Genomic DNA, 15,721 nt, shown 5'->3' with positions numbered 1-15,721 from the left:
TACTGGTTCATGGATTCCTAAAGGTAATACATTAAGTAGTCCACTAAATCCATCATTTTATACTAGTATCTAATAAAATAATTTAACAAGAACGTTTTGCATCCTCGTTTGCTGATACTCTTTCTCTTGATGACAAAAATACCAGATAAGTAAGTGCAGTAAATAAGATAATTCATGCAAATGTATTTAGCATAGCACCTGGCATGTAACTGGAAGCATAATAAATATTTATGGAATATTAATGTTCTTAAAATGTCTCTAAAATTAAAGTTCCCAGCCTGAGTATTTTGTGCAGATGAGTATATATATGTATAAGTATGTGGTTTATATGGGTGAGAAAGAAAAAAGGGATGCAACTAGGTAAGAGAGGCTTCTCTAAGGAAACATCGATAAATCTGACTTTATGTGGATTACACATTGCAAGCTTTACATAGCTTATGCAGGATTTCAGGGCTAACCTACAATAATCATTCATTATATATGACGCAACAAACTACTACCTGGAAGATACCTAAAATATCCTAAGAAAAAAAACGGCCTGGCAGCCATCATGTTGTCCTCACTATAAGAAACCCTTCTGGCCAAATGATGGAAGGGGTACAAAGAGGAGGTTCTATGGGAATACCTTGCTAGCTGCAAGAGAGTACAAAAGAGGACATTCTAGAATGGGCCTCATAGAAACTGCCCAAATGGCTGGGAAGGCTTAAAAAAGTACTTGTCACCTAAGAGCTAATTTATTCGGACTAAAGAACAAAGACTTTCAGTTAGCTGCCTTTCTAATGTTTATTTTGACTACTAAGAAGGCTTTTCTGTTCATCTTTGGCACAGTGGTGAAGACAGTAAACTTTCATAATCTTTTAAAAACCTGTTTTATACAAATTCTGTATATACCTAGCTATTTGACCTTGAGCAACAGATTCTGGCCTTAGTTTTCTCATCTTTATAACTGGAACAACAGATCAGAATTATTGTGAGGATTATACAAGGTAACATCTACAATTTGTGCAGTACAGTATCTATCAATTGGTGTTCCACAAACAGTAGGCAGGTAGTGCAGATGGTGGGAGGAACAGCGTCAGGAGGAGATGACTGTAGGCTGGGAGGCAACAGAGATCATCCTTTCTAATCCACGATTTACAGAGAGGAAACCAAGGCTCAGCCACACACCCAGCTAGTATGAACAACACTAGAACAGATTTCAGACTCCCAACTATGACCTATCATTACTATACTGCCTCTTCTTGATAAATAAAACATTACTAACTAAACTCAAATAAATTTTGGCTTGAAATCTTATGATGGTGAATCCTACAGTTTCAAATGAGTAACCTAAAAGCTAAGAAAAAAATGACTAAGAATTATTTTCTGAGTTTTATTAACATATTCTATATTAATGTTTTTTAACATTATCTGAAACTGGGTAAGATGAATAGTTTCCCACAAAGAATGGTGTAGTTACTCCACTTTCAACTTAGAATTCACATATATGTGTTTATGACATATCCTCACACCCCTTTAATATGAATAGTATTTAGTATAAATACACTTTGCTTTATAAATAGTACTTTTATGTAAATATTATCTGTTAACACTTTTATTTGAAAATTATGGAAATTAATTCTAATCTGATTCTTTCTATTCAAATTACTACTGTACCTTGTAAAGCAGAGTGAATAGCACAATGTGTAAAGTTTTACAGTGCAAAAGTCTCATGAGACCTTTATAGCTGGGATGCAGTGGCGTCCTTTTCTTATAGGGAGGCCAGGGATTTCCAGGGAATTTTCCACTCTGTTTTAAACTGTAAAAATAAAGCAAAACTAAAATTAGGTGATAGATTTAAGATTAAACTGTGGTTTAAATAGTTTTCTATAATTTTTTTCATATTTTTCTATGCAGTACCATTTTTAATTAAATTGCTCAAAAATGCCAAACAGATAGCTATTCTTTCATAATAAACATGTTGTATAGAATAAAAATGAGTAGGGAGACCTAAGCTGAAAACTAGAAAAAAGAAATATGAGGGGCACCTGGGTGGCTCAGTGGGTTAAAGCCTCTGCCTTCGACTCTGGTCATGATCCCAAGGTCCTGGGATCGAGCCCCACATCGGGTTCTCTGCTTGGCAAGGAGCCTGCTTCCACCCTCTCTCTCTGCCTGCCTCTCTGCCTACTTGTAATCTCTGTCAGTCAAATAAACAAACAAAATCTTAAAAAAAAAAAAAAAAGGCACTAACAATGTGATTACCAATGATTTCAAAGTCCTTGAGCAGGCAGATCTCAAGGTATTAGGCTCATACAAGGTTTAGAGATGGAACTGAGATTCCACATAAAGCTGACACCTTTGAAAAGCTTCACCCTCAAATAACAGCAGACTCAAAACACAAAAGGCAAAGTCTGAGAGAATTACACAAGAAACTGACAAATTTACAAACATAATAAAGGATATTAACACATTTCTAACAGAAAGCCTAAGAAAATAAACTGATTAGGATGTTGAAGACTATTTTTAAAGATTTATTTATTTATTTGAGTGAGAGAGTATGTGCATGTGGGGAGGAGGAAGGGGAGAGAATCTCAAGCAGACTCCCCACTGAGCACAGAGACACACGGGGCTTGACCTCATAATCCTCTGATCATGACCTGAGACAAAATGAAGAGTCAGACACTTAACTAAGCCACTCAGGGGCCCCAGGATTTTGAAGGTTTTTAAATATCATTAATAGGCTTGAACCAAAGACATTTAAAGAACATCCAATAATTAGAGAATACATATAATCTTAAGTGCATTTAGATTATTTAGGGAAATTTACAAAGTATTAGAATTGAAAGTAAATTTCAAAAAATACCAAAAGAATGGATATATGGGCCACAACCACTTGTCACAAAGCAAATAAAATTAGAAATCCACTAAATGATAACCCAAAACTTCAGACATGTAGACATTTTATAACACAATGCTCTTAGAAATTCACACATAATTAAAATCATAATAGAAAAATTTAAAATTTAGAACTCAAACTATACAGAAAAAAGCTGTGAAATACAAATTCAGTTGTAGAATACAACTAAAGCAGTACTTAGAAGGAAACTCCCAGTATTAAATGTGTTTGTTTTTGTAAAATGTCAAAAACTAAGTGTATAAGGGAAAAAATCCGAACTAAATTGAAAGGAGATAATAATAAAGAAGAAAAAAGTACAAAATAGAAAACAAGGGGGAAAAGGAAGAAACAAAATCAAAGTTTATTCTTAAAAAAAAATAGTAAAACTGGCAGTCCTCTGATAAGATGATGAGGAATAAGAAACACCAAACACAAATAAATAAAAGGAATGAAAAAAGGCAAAGACAATTTTTTAATTACTATATATTAAGACAAAATGTTTCCTAGAAAAATATAACTTGACCATCCCTTTCAAAAAGAAATTAAAATCCTAAGACTATAAGCTTTAAAGAAAGTGATTTATTTTTAAAATTACAACCCCCTCAAAAAAAAAAAAAAAAATGAGGCCAGGTAGTTGATACGCAAGTTCTGTCAAAACTTCAAGAAATATCTACCTAAGTAAGAATGAAGCTGGACCACTTATATACATACCTTATACCGTATGTAAAAATTAACTCAAAATGCATCAAAGACTTAAATACAAGAGCTAAAACTATAAAACTCTTAGAAGAGAACATAGGCATAAGTCTTTGTAACTTGGATTAAGCAATAGATACGACACCAAAAGCACAAGCAACAAAAGAAAAAACTAGATAAATTGAACTTCATTAAAATTAACTTTTGTGCATCAAAATACATTCAAAAAGTGAAAAGATAACCCGCAACCCACAGAATAGTAGAAAATATTTACAAATCCTATTTCTGGTGTTACTAGTCATAATATATAAAGAGCTCTTAAAATTTAATAGTGAAAAGATACTCCAATTAAAAATGCACAAAGGATCTGGACAGTTCTCCAAAGATGATACACAAATGGCCAATAAACAGATAAAAATATGCTCAACATCATCAGCCATCAGGGAAAATGCAAATCAATACTACAATGAGATACTATTTGACACCCACAAGGATGGCTATCATCAAAAAGATTATAAGTGTTAGTAAGAGAAGGAGAAACTGGAATCCTCATACACTGCTGATGGGAAAGTATAAAGCTAAAGCTGACTTGGAAACAATCTGGTAGTCCTTTGACAATTAAACATAGAGGGGCGCCTGCGTGGCTCAGTTAGTTAAGTAAGGTTAAGTGCCTGCCTTTGGTTCAGGTCATGATCTCAGGGTCCTGGGATAATGTCCTGCATCTGGCTTCCTGCTCAGTGGGGAGCCTGCTTCTCCCTCTACACTACCCCCCTCATCGACCCTCATGATCTCTCTTGCCATCCGCAACAACATGGATGGAGCTAGAGAGTATTATGCTAAGCAAAATTGGTCAGTCAGAGAAAGACAAATACAAGTTGATTTCACTCATATGTAGAATTTAAGAAACAAAACAAGGAAGCAAAGGGGGAAAAAAGTAAGAGAGAGAGAGAGACAAATTAAGAAATGAGTCCTTAAGTATAGAGAACAAACTGTTACCAGAGGGGAGGTGGATGGGGGGCAAAGGGGAGGAATGGGTTAAACAGATGATATGGACTAAAGAGTGCTCTTGTTGTGATGAGAACCTGGAGATGTATGGTGTTGCTGAATCACACTATATTATATACCGAAAACTAATATAACACTGTATATAACACTGCTAACTGGAATTAAAAAAAAACTTAAAAAGATGGCATTTCACCAAATTAATCCATGAATTAATCTAAATGCTATTGATTAATTTCAATCAACACGATTTCAATCAAAATCCAATTATGTTTCATCATTAAGTTTCACATGATCATCGTATAATTCTAGGCAAAGAGCCAAGAATAAATATCATAAATAGAAAAGAGAAGAAAGGAGGAGAATGAAGAGAAGTAAGAAGAGGAGAAAGAAGAGAAACTTAACAATATTTGTGGTAGTATGGGATTAACTTACAAACTGAACAAAAGAGATACAGATCTATACACATAAAGATATCTGATACAGTCAAGTGCCTTTATTAACAGTAGTTATGTTCTATAAAATCACCACAAACATTTAATTATTGCTCCCAGAAGAAATACAGGATTAGGTTCCTGTAAGTTGAGGTCAATTTTGTTAATCAAAATTCCATTTGCATTACATTTGTCAATGTCCTTGTAAATCAAGACACTCTTATAACAATGAAAAATCTGCTTTTTCACGGGACCCTTTTCTAACTCTTAGCAAGTATTTTTAAAATTCTTCCACCTCATGATCTACAAAACCTGCCTTGCCTGTATATTTAACATTTTTCACATTATAGTACCTTACTACCTTTTGAAACAGGAAGCCAGCCAAGCACTAGCAAAAAAGGCTTAACATTTTCCTGACCCTTGCTAAACATGAAAGGAATTTCTTTGGCTTTCAGCCTCACAACAAAGCTATCCGCCACACTTTTTTTATGAGTCTTCATTCACGAGTCCACAAATTTAGCTTTTAACCTTCCCATAGCTTCATCACACACTACAAGTGTTATTTTAACACTTTTTGGGAATGACCTCATGTACAGATCAGTGAATTTCCTCTCCCTCTTTCTGAATGTACCATATGAGTGATCCATTACCACTGAAGTCACAGCCAACAACACTATAATCCATGAATGAACAAAGCATATCTAACAATGAATTTTCTCTGGAAGGCACAGCAAAGCCTTCTGGCCCTTAGGAACACCAGACAGCACTTTGGTGGTACATTTGGGGGCCACTTTAAATAGCAAAATCAAACAAAAAGAACAAAAATGCAAAAACATAGCATTAAATACACCCCAAAAAAATACTTGATTAAAGTATGAGAGCTGGAAGAGAGGGCAGAACTTTGCTCTAACCTCAGCTGATGCACTCTGCATGTTCATACACACCTGCAAATACCCAGGAAAAACTACAAGTATTAATTGTGGATTCAAAACTTTAGCAAGTAGCCAAATTTGCAAATAAAGAATTTGCAAACAATGAGGATCAACTATAAATGACAGAATTAGCATATTACAAATCAGTAAGAAAGGAATGAATCACTACCACAAACAAAAATCAATTCCAGATGGATTAGAGATCAAATGTAAAAAGGAAAACTTGAGAACTAATAAACTTTAGACGACCTAATAGAAAAACTGGCAAAAAATAATCCATACACAGTTCTCACAGCAAGAAACATGGAAAGAAATCAACAGATTTTTTAAAAGCTCAATCTCACCTAGTAATCCAGGCAATGCAAATTAAGGTGAGTTACAAATTCAGCACTTGAAGTTAAAAATCAAAGAATGAATGTAAGTATTTAATTTTACTTTCACCCAAAACTCCAACAGAACTATAGTGATGGTATTTTTTTTTTTTAAGATTTTATTTTATTTGACAGATCACAAGTAGGAAGAGCAGCAGGCAGAGAGAGGAGGAAGCAGGCTCCCCGCTGAGCAGAGAGCCCGATGTGGGGCTCGATCCCAGGGCCCTGGGATCATGACCTGAGCTGAAGGCAGAGGCTTAACCCACTGAGCCACCCAGGCACCCTAGTGATGGTATTTTTTAAAGGACAAAAGCCACAAAGATGGGGAAAGTCACAAAAAAAAAAAAAAATTAAAGATTTTGTTAACTAGGAAGCATATGGACACCTGGTTAACTCATCTAGTAGCGTTAAGAAAACCAAATCACAAGAAGGCAATGGGGAAAGCTGAGCATCAATCCAAGTAACACCAGAGAATCCTCAAAAGGCTCAGAAACCAGCAGCACCTGGTACCTTGGTTAACTGGAGACAGACGATTAGAAGTGCTCTCCCAGGGGTACATAGGTGGCTCAGTCAGTTAAGGGTCTGCCTTCCATTCACTTGTTGAGCCCAGGATTTTGGGATCAGCCCCGTATCAGGCTCCCTGCTCAGTGGGGAGTCTGCTTCTCCCTCTCCCTCTGCCCCTCCCCTGCTTGAGCACACGTGCTCGCTCGCTCTCTCAAACAAATAAAATCTTTTTAAGAAAAAGAGTATGAAGAACCTCAGACTATTTCTCCAAGGGTTTTAGAGAAAGGTAGAGAGAGATGCTGATGGCTGAACAAGGTGTTGCTTTCTGTCTTTGTTTTGAGGAGAAGGAGGGGTCTGCTAAAACTCTACATTACATACTACTTCAGATATATCTCTGATGGATCAAAAATTCAACATGTATCTTTTACTGCAAAGTCTTGGCAAAAGAGAAGTTTCAATTATACCTAATATCTATATTTACACTTGGATAGACAAATATTTTCTCAAGATCAAAGAAATTTTTATCATTTAAAACTTGTTTTAAAACATAAAAATAAAAAAATAAAATTTTTTAAATATTTAATATATGCTTTAGAAAATCAGATAAAAGATATTATATGATGTTCAGCAATACAACATTTTTAAAATAGTCTACAAAAACAGCAAACGAAAATGAATTCTTCATTGAAAAGATATTCTTCAAAACTTTTTTCTGCAATCATTTTGAACCACTTTGTTAAATATTTATGAGTAAAATTCAATTTGCTTTAGCTATTTTCCCAGTTGTGAAAAACACAGCAACATCACCACACTTTTTGTAAATACTCATCATCTCTGATAGCAGACAATTTTATTCTCTTAACTTGTGCCTCCTCTACTGGTTTAAAAGTAGAACAACATAAAACCAGGTTTTGCATCTGACTGGTCAAATAGCAACTAAGTGTGTTTTTTTTAATTTATGTCTATTTCTGACATTTTATAAAATTTATCAGATTCTGCATCAAGAATCTTGAGAACAAAAATATCTGGCAGACATTTTTTTAATCTCAAAATATTATTTTCTCTCCTAAAGATTAAGAGTATATTTCAATGATAGCATATCACATTTGTGTTATAACTGAAATTTTTCTACATAAATAGAAAACACCCATTATTATACTAATATAACAACAGACTTACAATGCTGTATATCTGTCCATTGCAGATTGCACATCTCTACGGTAAACTGTTCGAAGAATGACCATGACAGGGTCAAACTCCTGATCCCAGACTTCAGCTATTATTCAAAAGAAAGTAGAAACAAAACACTGACTTCAGTCAATCCTTGATGACTAAGTACATTTAAGTATATTTTAAATTCATAAGATGGGATAGTTTGATTTGATTATATATTTGCTTTAATAAGCCTGATATTGTGACTACTATTCTAAGTCAAAAATCATAATTTCATCATTATGAATATTAAGTCAGCAAGAACTAATGAGCAAAAACTATTATAATGTAAAAAAGATGTTATAATGTGATAAAGCTTCACCATAAAAGTTTAGTTCATCTTTTTTTTGTAAAGTGCCAACAGAATGTAAGAAACACAATGCATTAACAACTTTGAAAATATTCAGATATATAAATATGAAAACTAAATTAAAAAACTAATGAGCTATTGATTTTTAAGAGTCTTACTTTGTAATATTTTGGTTTGTAAAAATTGATCATTGATCACCTTACCGTCTTCACAGTTAGGAACCATCACCTTATGTGTGGTATGTGTATAACTGGTAGTACACAGATGATTTTAAGTGTACAAAGATTTTCATTTTAATAACTATACAATTATAACATATATTAGGAAATTGTACATTGTATATAAAACCCATAATCTCACTAATAATCATGCTCAGCAGGAGGTAAAGTTTAAAAAAGTGAATCCATTTAGGGATATACAGTTGTATATACAGTTTATTATATACAACTAGGTATATAATAAAAGAGATGATATTTAGATGTGGTAAAAATCTACAACATGGCCTGAGAATAGTAATTTTAGAAACCACTGCCTCAAGAGTATATCTTGCCTAGATATATTTTTTCCCATCTCATTCTAGCAAAATTCTTAGCATCTGAAAACATTAAGAAGCTTAAGTTTCTCTCTATACATCTACTGTAATTTCAACTTCCTGGCATAAGAAACTGTTAACAATTGTCCCTATTTTCATGTAACAGACCATTCATTCATCCTAAATTATCTCTCATAAGTATGACTTAAGATCCTTAAGACAGGCCTCCACAAAGACAAAGACCTTTGTTATTATATCTATTATCATTTCTTGTCCTTCACTGTTAAATCTATTAATCTGTACAACTAAAATGCCAATGTTTTTTACCAGAATTATAAAACCATAGCAACAGAAGAAAACTTCAGTGATTAACTAGTCTAGCAGACTTTAGTGTTCTGTGGACTCCCACAGAAGTTTAACTGGGGCCACTTCAGGAGCAAGGAGATGACAAAACAGATGAGAAATGATGTCCACTACCCACACCCACATTAACAAGAGCAGGTCTGCTTTCACTGGTTTTGTGTAACAGATTTACTTAAGGTTTAGTTCCCCAAAACTAAAGGTTTATTTCAACCACTTTTAAAAAGCCTTTAAAACTCTGATGTATTCCAATTCTGTCTTTTTACAAATAAGTCAAATCCAAAGTTAAGAGACTGCTTTTCTCAATATCACACAAACTAACACAATTCAATACTGTATTTGTATATGAAAACTAGTTTCTTAAATCTAATCTTCAAAAGCCCAATGCTCCATCTCAGTGTCTCAAACTTTACTGTGCATGACAATCACCTTATAGAGCTTGTTAAAAATACAGATTCCCAGAATCTATCCCCAGAGATCCTGATGAGAGCAGATTGGGGCTGAGGCATAGAAACCCATATTTTTAATAAGGACCACAAGTAAGTATGACAAAGGTAATCCTCACATTACACCTTATTAAGCACTGTACTACTCCACACCAAAAATTCACCTGAACTTTAGATGCAAAGTATTCTCTACAATACAATAATTCTCTGTGCTTTTCCTTTAATGGAATATACACTGCAACCAGAGACTCTGGATTCACCTTTGTGATCTCCTGGAAAAAAATCCCACATGATCAGGTTTATTCTGCTGTGTTTTGCCAAACAGGATGTGCTATTTACAGCTTCTATGTGGGCATCAGTTTTCAGTTAGACAAGCGTCCTGAGGAAGTCAAGAAGCATGTAAGTGCCTCCTTCAGAATTTTAACTTAGATTAGTGAACATGTGAAAGTAAGAAAGACAAGACTGTGAATGAAGACTTCACCTACTTCTGGCTCTTGTCAAGCATGTCTCTATGAAGCCAGGGAGAAAACCTTGGAAAACCAACCACTTAAGGAAAAAAAAATGTAAGAAAATGTAATCAATATTCTATACAGATTTTAATTTTAAACTGTTTCAAGTTAAATTTGGGGTGCTGAGAACTATTTCAAAATCAAATTTAGAGAGCAAATACATTTTTAAAAAATTTTAAGTATATAGTTTTATAATTTCTGGCTCATTTAGAGTTGATTCACTTATAAAAATGAACTAGAATTTATATATAAAGTTCCTCTTCTAATTTAGAGTCATCTAAAACAGTTTACTATAACATAAAACCATAGATTTGTAAATAAATAGAAGCAATATCACCATATACCATAAAAACTCAAACCTGAATACATAAAAAGCAAAACATTTTCTTGTACTATACACAACAAATCACATTCAGAAAACTGATTTTGAAAGAAAATGTTCATGCATATAAACATACCTTTAGGAGTATACATGCCTTGCTGCATAGAACCTCCAGGTTCAAAAACAGGAGCCTTAAAATCAGCTACAGCTGAAAGAACTGATTCAAAACTGTAACTGCCTGGAATAATGCCACTTTTGGGATTTGGATTTTCTGGAATATGATGTATGTGTCAAGAAAAAAAAATGCCTAAATCCAGCTTTTAAGTATAAAATTACCAAGGTACTCTAGTTTCTAACTACTTTTGTTAAAACGGAGTAATTGGCTGTAATATATAAAATTGGCCACAAGAGGGCTATACAGTACAAGAGCTCAATAATAACTTTTTATTAATTGTGAACTTTTAAAATATTTTTAATCTAGAAGCCTATTAATAAATTAAATGCTAAAGTAGTTCCCAAGTTTATTTCCCCCCAAAGAAATTAGCTAAATCTCAGGAAATGAAAAAAAAAGTTTTTTAAAATTTATCTCCATTTTCTTCATTTTATAAATGTTATACCTTCCTTTAGAGAATCAAAAACAGTATGCTAAAAATTAGCCAAGATTTTTATGAGCAGACTATTTTTCCAAAAACGCAAAATGTCATCCTCAAAGAAAAATGAAAACGATGCTAAACAAATTTTTACAAAGAAGAAAACCAGAAAGCCACAAAGATCCTTTTTCCATTGATTTCATATGAATTAATTAATTTTTTAAATTCAAAGTTACAGAAAAGTGCTTTTGCTCAGTTACAGCACTATATACATATATAACAGTTGAATGAAATTATCAAACATCAAATTGATGCCACTTATGAAAGTCTTCAAGGTTATCACATAGGCATTCCACAGAAGTTATTTCACAAAATTGTAGCCAATTATTCCATATTCATAATATGCAAAGTAAACTCAGTCCAAATTTTACAAAATAAATTCTTATCACAAAATAACACAATCTTTGTCTAAAATTTTATTAACAATAACTTAAAAAATAATAAAGTATGTATTATATATTCTGTCCTACCCAAAGAACCATAAGTTTTGTAAGTTTATAGATGATATAATCTTTGCCCTTAAAAACCTCTTGGCTTGGGGCACGTGGGTAGCTCAGTCGGTTAGGTCTGAGCCCATGTCCTGGGATCAAGCCCCCTCATTCGGGATCCCTGCTCTGCGGTGGAGTATGCTGCTCCCCCGCTCCCTCTGCCTGCCGAAGTCCCTGCTTGTGCTCACTCTCTCTCTTTTGGTCAAATAAAATCCTTAGAAAAAAAAGAAAAGAAAAAAAAAAAAACCTCTTGGTTTAAGACTAAATTCTAAGGGATGCCTGGGTGGCTCAGGCCATTGAGTCTGCCTTCGGCTCAGGGTCCTGGGATCAAGCCCTGCATAGGGCTCCCTATTCACTGAAAAGCCTACTTCTCCCTCTCCTTCTGCCCCTGCCCCAGAGCATGCTCTCTGTCTCTCTCTCTCTCTCTCTCTCTCTCTCTCTCTCAAATAAATAAATAAAATCCTTAAAAAAAAAAAAAAAAAAAAAGACTGAATTCTAAGAAAAAAAAATCCTTAAAATATTTAAAACCCTGGTAATAATTATAAAGTATGCCTTTAAATTTAAGCCATGAATTCCAACCTAGGTATACAGTAAAGTAGACCTAGCTGCCTTTTACAAAATGTCCAGCTTCCTTTCAGGAATGCTGTCCTAGAAGGGCAGATCCTTGGGTACTCAGAGCTATCAGTTCTGAAGTCTAACCAAGGCCTGTAAGAGCTCCCTAAGAGGTAACAATGGCAAAAACATCTGCCACTAGCCCTGAACACACAGTTGAACAAACTGAAGTTCTTTTCCATACTATTTTTCAACTCTAAAAATATTTTTTAACCACAAAAGTGATATATCTTTAATCTGTACAAATCATTGTTTAGATCCTATATTTAACAAAAAATTAAACTTTTAAAAGGATATAAGGTCCAACAATGAACTATGTGTCCTGTCATTCATACACAACTGGGCTACCATTTCTGCTCTGAGAATCTCATCATCAGACATCCCTAAAACAATTAAAAAGAGAATTAATAAACCTGAAAATATATAAATTTTAAAGAAACAACTTACCACACTTTTTATTAAGCTGTTTTACTAAAAATGAGAAGCTTCAAAAATTAAAGAGCAAAGACTGCAATGCCCCAAATATAACCAGTTTAAATAACCTACTGTTTGCAGCTCCCTTAAATAAAGGGTTTTTTAAAGGATATTCTAAAAGGAGTAATAACTATACATCATGTCAAGAATTTGAAACAATGTTTAAAAATATCCAAATCCTTTTCTTTTTTCCATAAGCAAGTTACTACCACAGGGAGAGGGGAGGAAAGGGAGGATAGTTAATACCCAAGCATTAGTATGAGTGCTTTTTACCTAAATGTAAACGAAGACTTAAAAGAATCACAAGAAATGTAAGAGCGCCTTCTAACATCGATCTCTCATGCTCTGCATCAAGTACTGTGTTTTGATGTTGTGACGCCATTGTCAACAAATCCACTACCTTAAATCTATAATAAGAAATATTTGAGACAGATTTTTTTTAAGTTAAAACAAAATCAACTTAAATTCCAAATACTTCCTAAAATACCTGTCTTAATAAACTATGCTTACCTTTCAAAGACAGATGAAATAAAATAATCTGGGTCAAGTCTAGAAGCACAAACCTTTAAAAGACAAAAAAAAAAGAAAAGAAAGAAATTTTATTTCTCAATATTGTTTCATTTCTTGTATTTATTATGTTGTTTGTTTGTGTTCTGTATCTTATGTTTTGACATTGGGGGCGGGGTGGCTTGCGACATGGAGAGAGACCACCTCTCTCCCATCTACCTAAGAATAGTAAATATTCCTAAAGCTATTCCTAAAGACAGTAAACAACTTACCTAGCAGTAAACATCTTACAAGCAAGTCAATCACCGCCTTTATCTAACTCTCACACAGCAAGCCAATATTCCCCCTGCCCTAAACCAACCCAAGACCAAGCACCAAATCGGGAAGGACAGCTCTGATGCCCCAAAGTCCACAGGAATTATTCAAACTAACCAATCTTAAACTGTTTCCCCTGCCCTGTCTTGTCCTTCCTATGCAAATGCCAAAAAAGGTTCTGCTCTAGGATTGCCCCTTGCCCCTGCTCCTACCACTTGACCAAAATCGAATGCTTCCCCTGCGGCTCTGTGTGGCATCGAATGCCTCCTTCTCTTGGGAAATTTAAGTAATAAATTCTTTCAAGAGCAATGACCTCTTTGTGTCATCACTGAGTCACCTCTCTAAACTAATCCCATATTTGTAAAGTACAACATCTGCATTATCAAGTTGGCTTACCTGTAGTAAGTAAATGTCAGGGTCAATCATGGAATTACAGAAATGAGACTGGACATAGGTCATAGCTTGTCCTTTGATTTGTAGACCATTTCTTACCCACATATTGCTATGGATTTCAGCAAGACTTGCCTAGTAAACCAAAAATTAAGTAAATTAAAGAAGTCTTCTAAATTTAATCTTTATGAAAAACATGTTACAGTGAACAATCATTTCAAAATATTTTATAAATTGATCAGAGCATAAGCATGACATCCTGACCCATGTTAGTTTAAAATATCCAATTCAAATACATATTTTAAAATTTTTAAGTGCTCATTATGCTTTATACAATCCCTTCTTTTGGAGTTTATACATGAGTTAGTTTTCCATGATTCCAGGAAACACTTATAACAATTTTCAATGAAATCTTTCATAAGGAATCAATGACACTTACATTTAACTCCTTCATTCTCAAGAAAAAAAAAAATTAAGTTATGCTTAAAGAAACACAGCAATAAGTATAAAACAAAGTTGACTGTCCCAAACTAGTCATTTTTCAAATAATTAGCAGGTAACAGAAGGTCAGATTAGAATGTTTCATAACATTAATGTTTAATTCTTCATGTATTTGTGTCCTGCATCAATTAAAACCAAGCACAGTCATAACTTCATCTCTTACTTGCTCTTAACCTGCAGTGTGAAAGTTCAATGATAATTAAAAAATCTAAAATAGCCAGGAAAAATAAATTAAAGTGCCAGTCCATCTACTATACATAAGCAGTTGGCCCACAAAATTATAGTATTAGAACTGAAAGAAACCATAGTGCTTATGCCTGAAAATCCTCTTTTCTCTCCTCTCATTTTTCAGATGGGGAAACTAAGAATCAAATTACCCCAAACAACATGGTAATTAAATTGATGTAGTACTAATGCTAGAAATCTGTTGGGTCTCCTGACTCTCAAAACAGTGCTGTAGTATGTTAAAAACTTCCCTATGAGGGTCGTCGAGGGAAGGGAGGGAAAAATGAAACAAGATGGGACCCGGGAGGGAGACAAACCATAAGAGACTTTTAATCTCAGGAAACAAACTGAGGGTTGCTGGGGATGGGGACAGGGTGGTTGGGTTATGGACATTGGGGAGGGTATGTGCTATAGTGAGTGCTGTGAAATGTGTAAGACTGATGATTCACAGCCCTGTACCCCTGGGACAAATAATGCATTATACGTTAATAAAAAAAAATAAAAAAGAAAGAAAGAAACTTCCCTATGAGTAAATACAGTGAAAAGAATTCCTGGGAAATTGTAACTAAATATAAGTTTCATAGGACAAAAAAAAAGACCAAACTATAATCTAGCAAAAATACCTAAGTTTAAAAAAAATTTTTTTCAAACATTTTGGCTATAAGAACAATGTAAATTTAAGGCATTAAATTAAAATAAAGAACAAACCACATAACCAAGAAATTCAATTAAAATAAAAGCCTGGGGGCGCCTGGGTGGCTCAGTGGGTTAAGGCCTCTGCCTTCGGCTCAGGTCATGATCCCAGGGTCCTGGGATCGAGCCCCGCATCGGGCTCTCTGCTCAGCGGGGAGCCTGCTTCCTCCTCTCTCTCTGCCTGCCTCTCTGCCTACTTGTGATCTCTGTCAAATGAATAAATAAAAAAAAAAAAAAAAATCTTTTAAAAAAATAAATAAATAAATAAATAAAATAAAATAAAATAAAATAAAAGCCTGAATACATACTTGAATTTGGAGTGGGTGAATCATTAGTTTCATTAACATTTCCTGATCAGGTA

The 15,721-nt window shown here is 34.0% G+C and overlaps 1 protein-coding gene across 1 annotated transcript in view; it reads right to left on the bottom strand.

Moving 5' to 3' along the window:
- The window catches only part of LOC111141672 (ubiquitin protein ligase E3 component n-recognin 3 (putative)), a 246,766-nt gene that overhangs the window by 150,826 nt on the left and 80,219 nt on the right, over positions 1–15,721 (bottom strand). Inside the window, exons 14-20 of the mRNA XM_022494416.1 lie at positions 13,948–14,076; positions 13,240–13,292; positions 13,003–13,136; positions 12,554–12,638; positions 10,642–10,784; positions 7,994–8,090; positions 1,657–1,798 (exon numbers count right to left, since the gene is read on the bottom strand). Coding sequence (XP_022350124.1) covers positions 1,657–1,798; positions 7,994–8,090; positions 10,642–10,784; positions 12,554–12,638; positions 13,003–13,136; positions 13,240–13,292; positions 13,948–14,076 — 783 coding nt within the window. The remainder of the gene's footprint in view (positions 1–1,656; positions 1,799–7,993; positions 8,091–10,641; positions 10,785–12,553; positions 12,639–13,002; positions 13,137–13,239; positions 13,293–13,947; positions 14,077–15,721) is intronic.

Source organism: Enhydra lutris, unplaced genomic scaffold, assembly GCF_002288905.1.
Source record: "Enhydra lutris kenyoni isolate GAN:26980312 unplaced genomic scaffold, ASM228890v2 scaffoldscaffold1, whole genome shotgun sequence".
NCBI classification, from domain to species: domain Eukaryota; kingdom Metazoa; phylum Chordata; class Mammalia; order Carnivora; family Mustelidae; genus Enhydra; species Enhydra lutris.
Note: the sequence above shows the minus strand (reverse complement) of the source record. Positions and strands in the feature narration are given on the sequence as shown.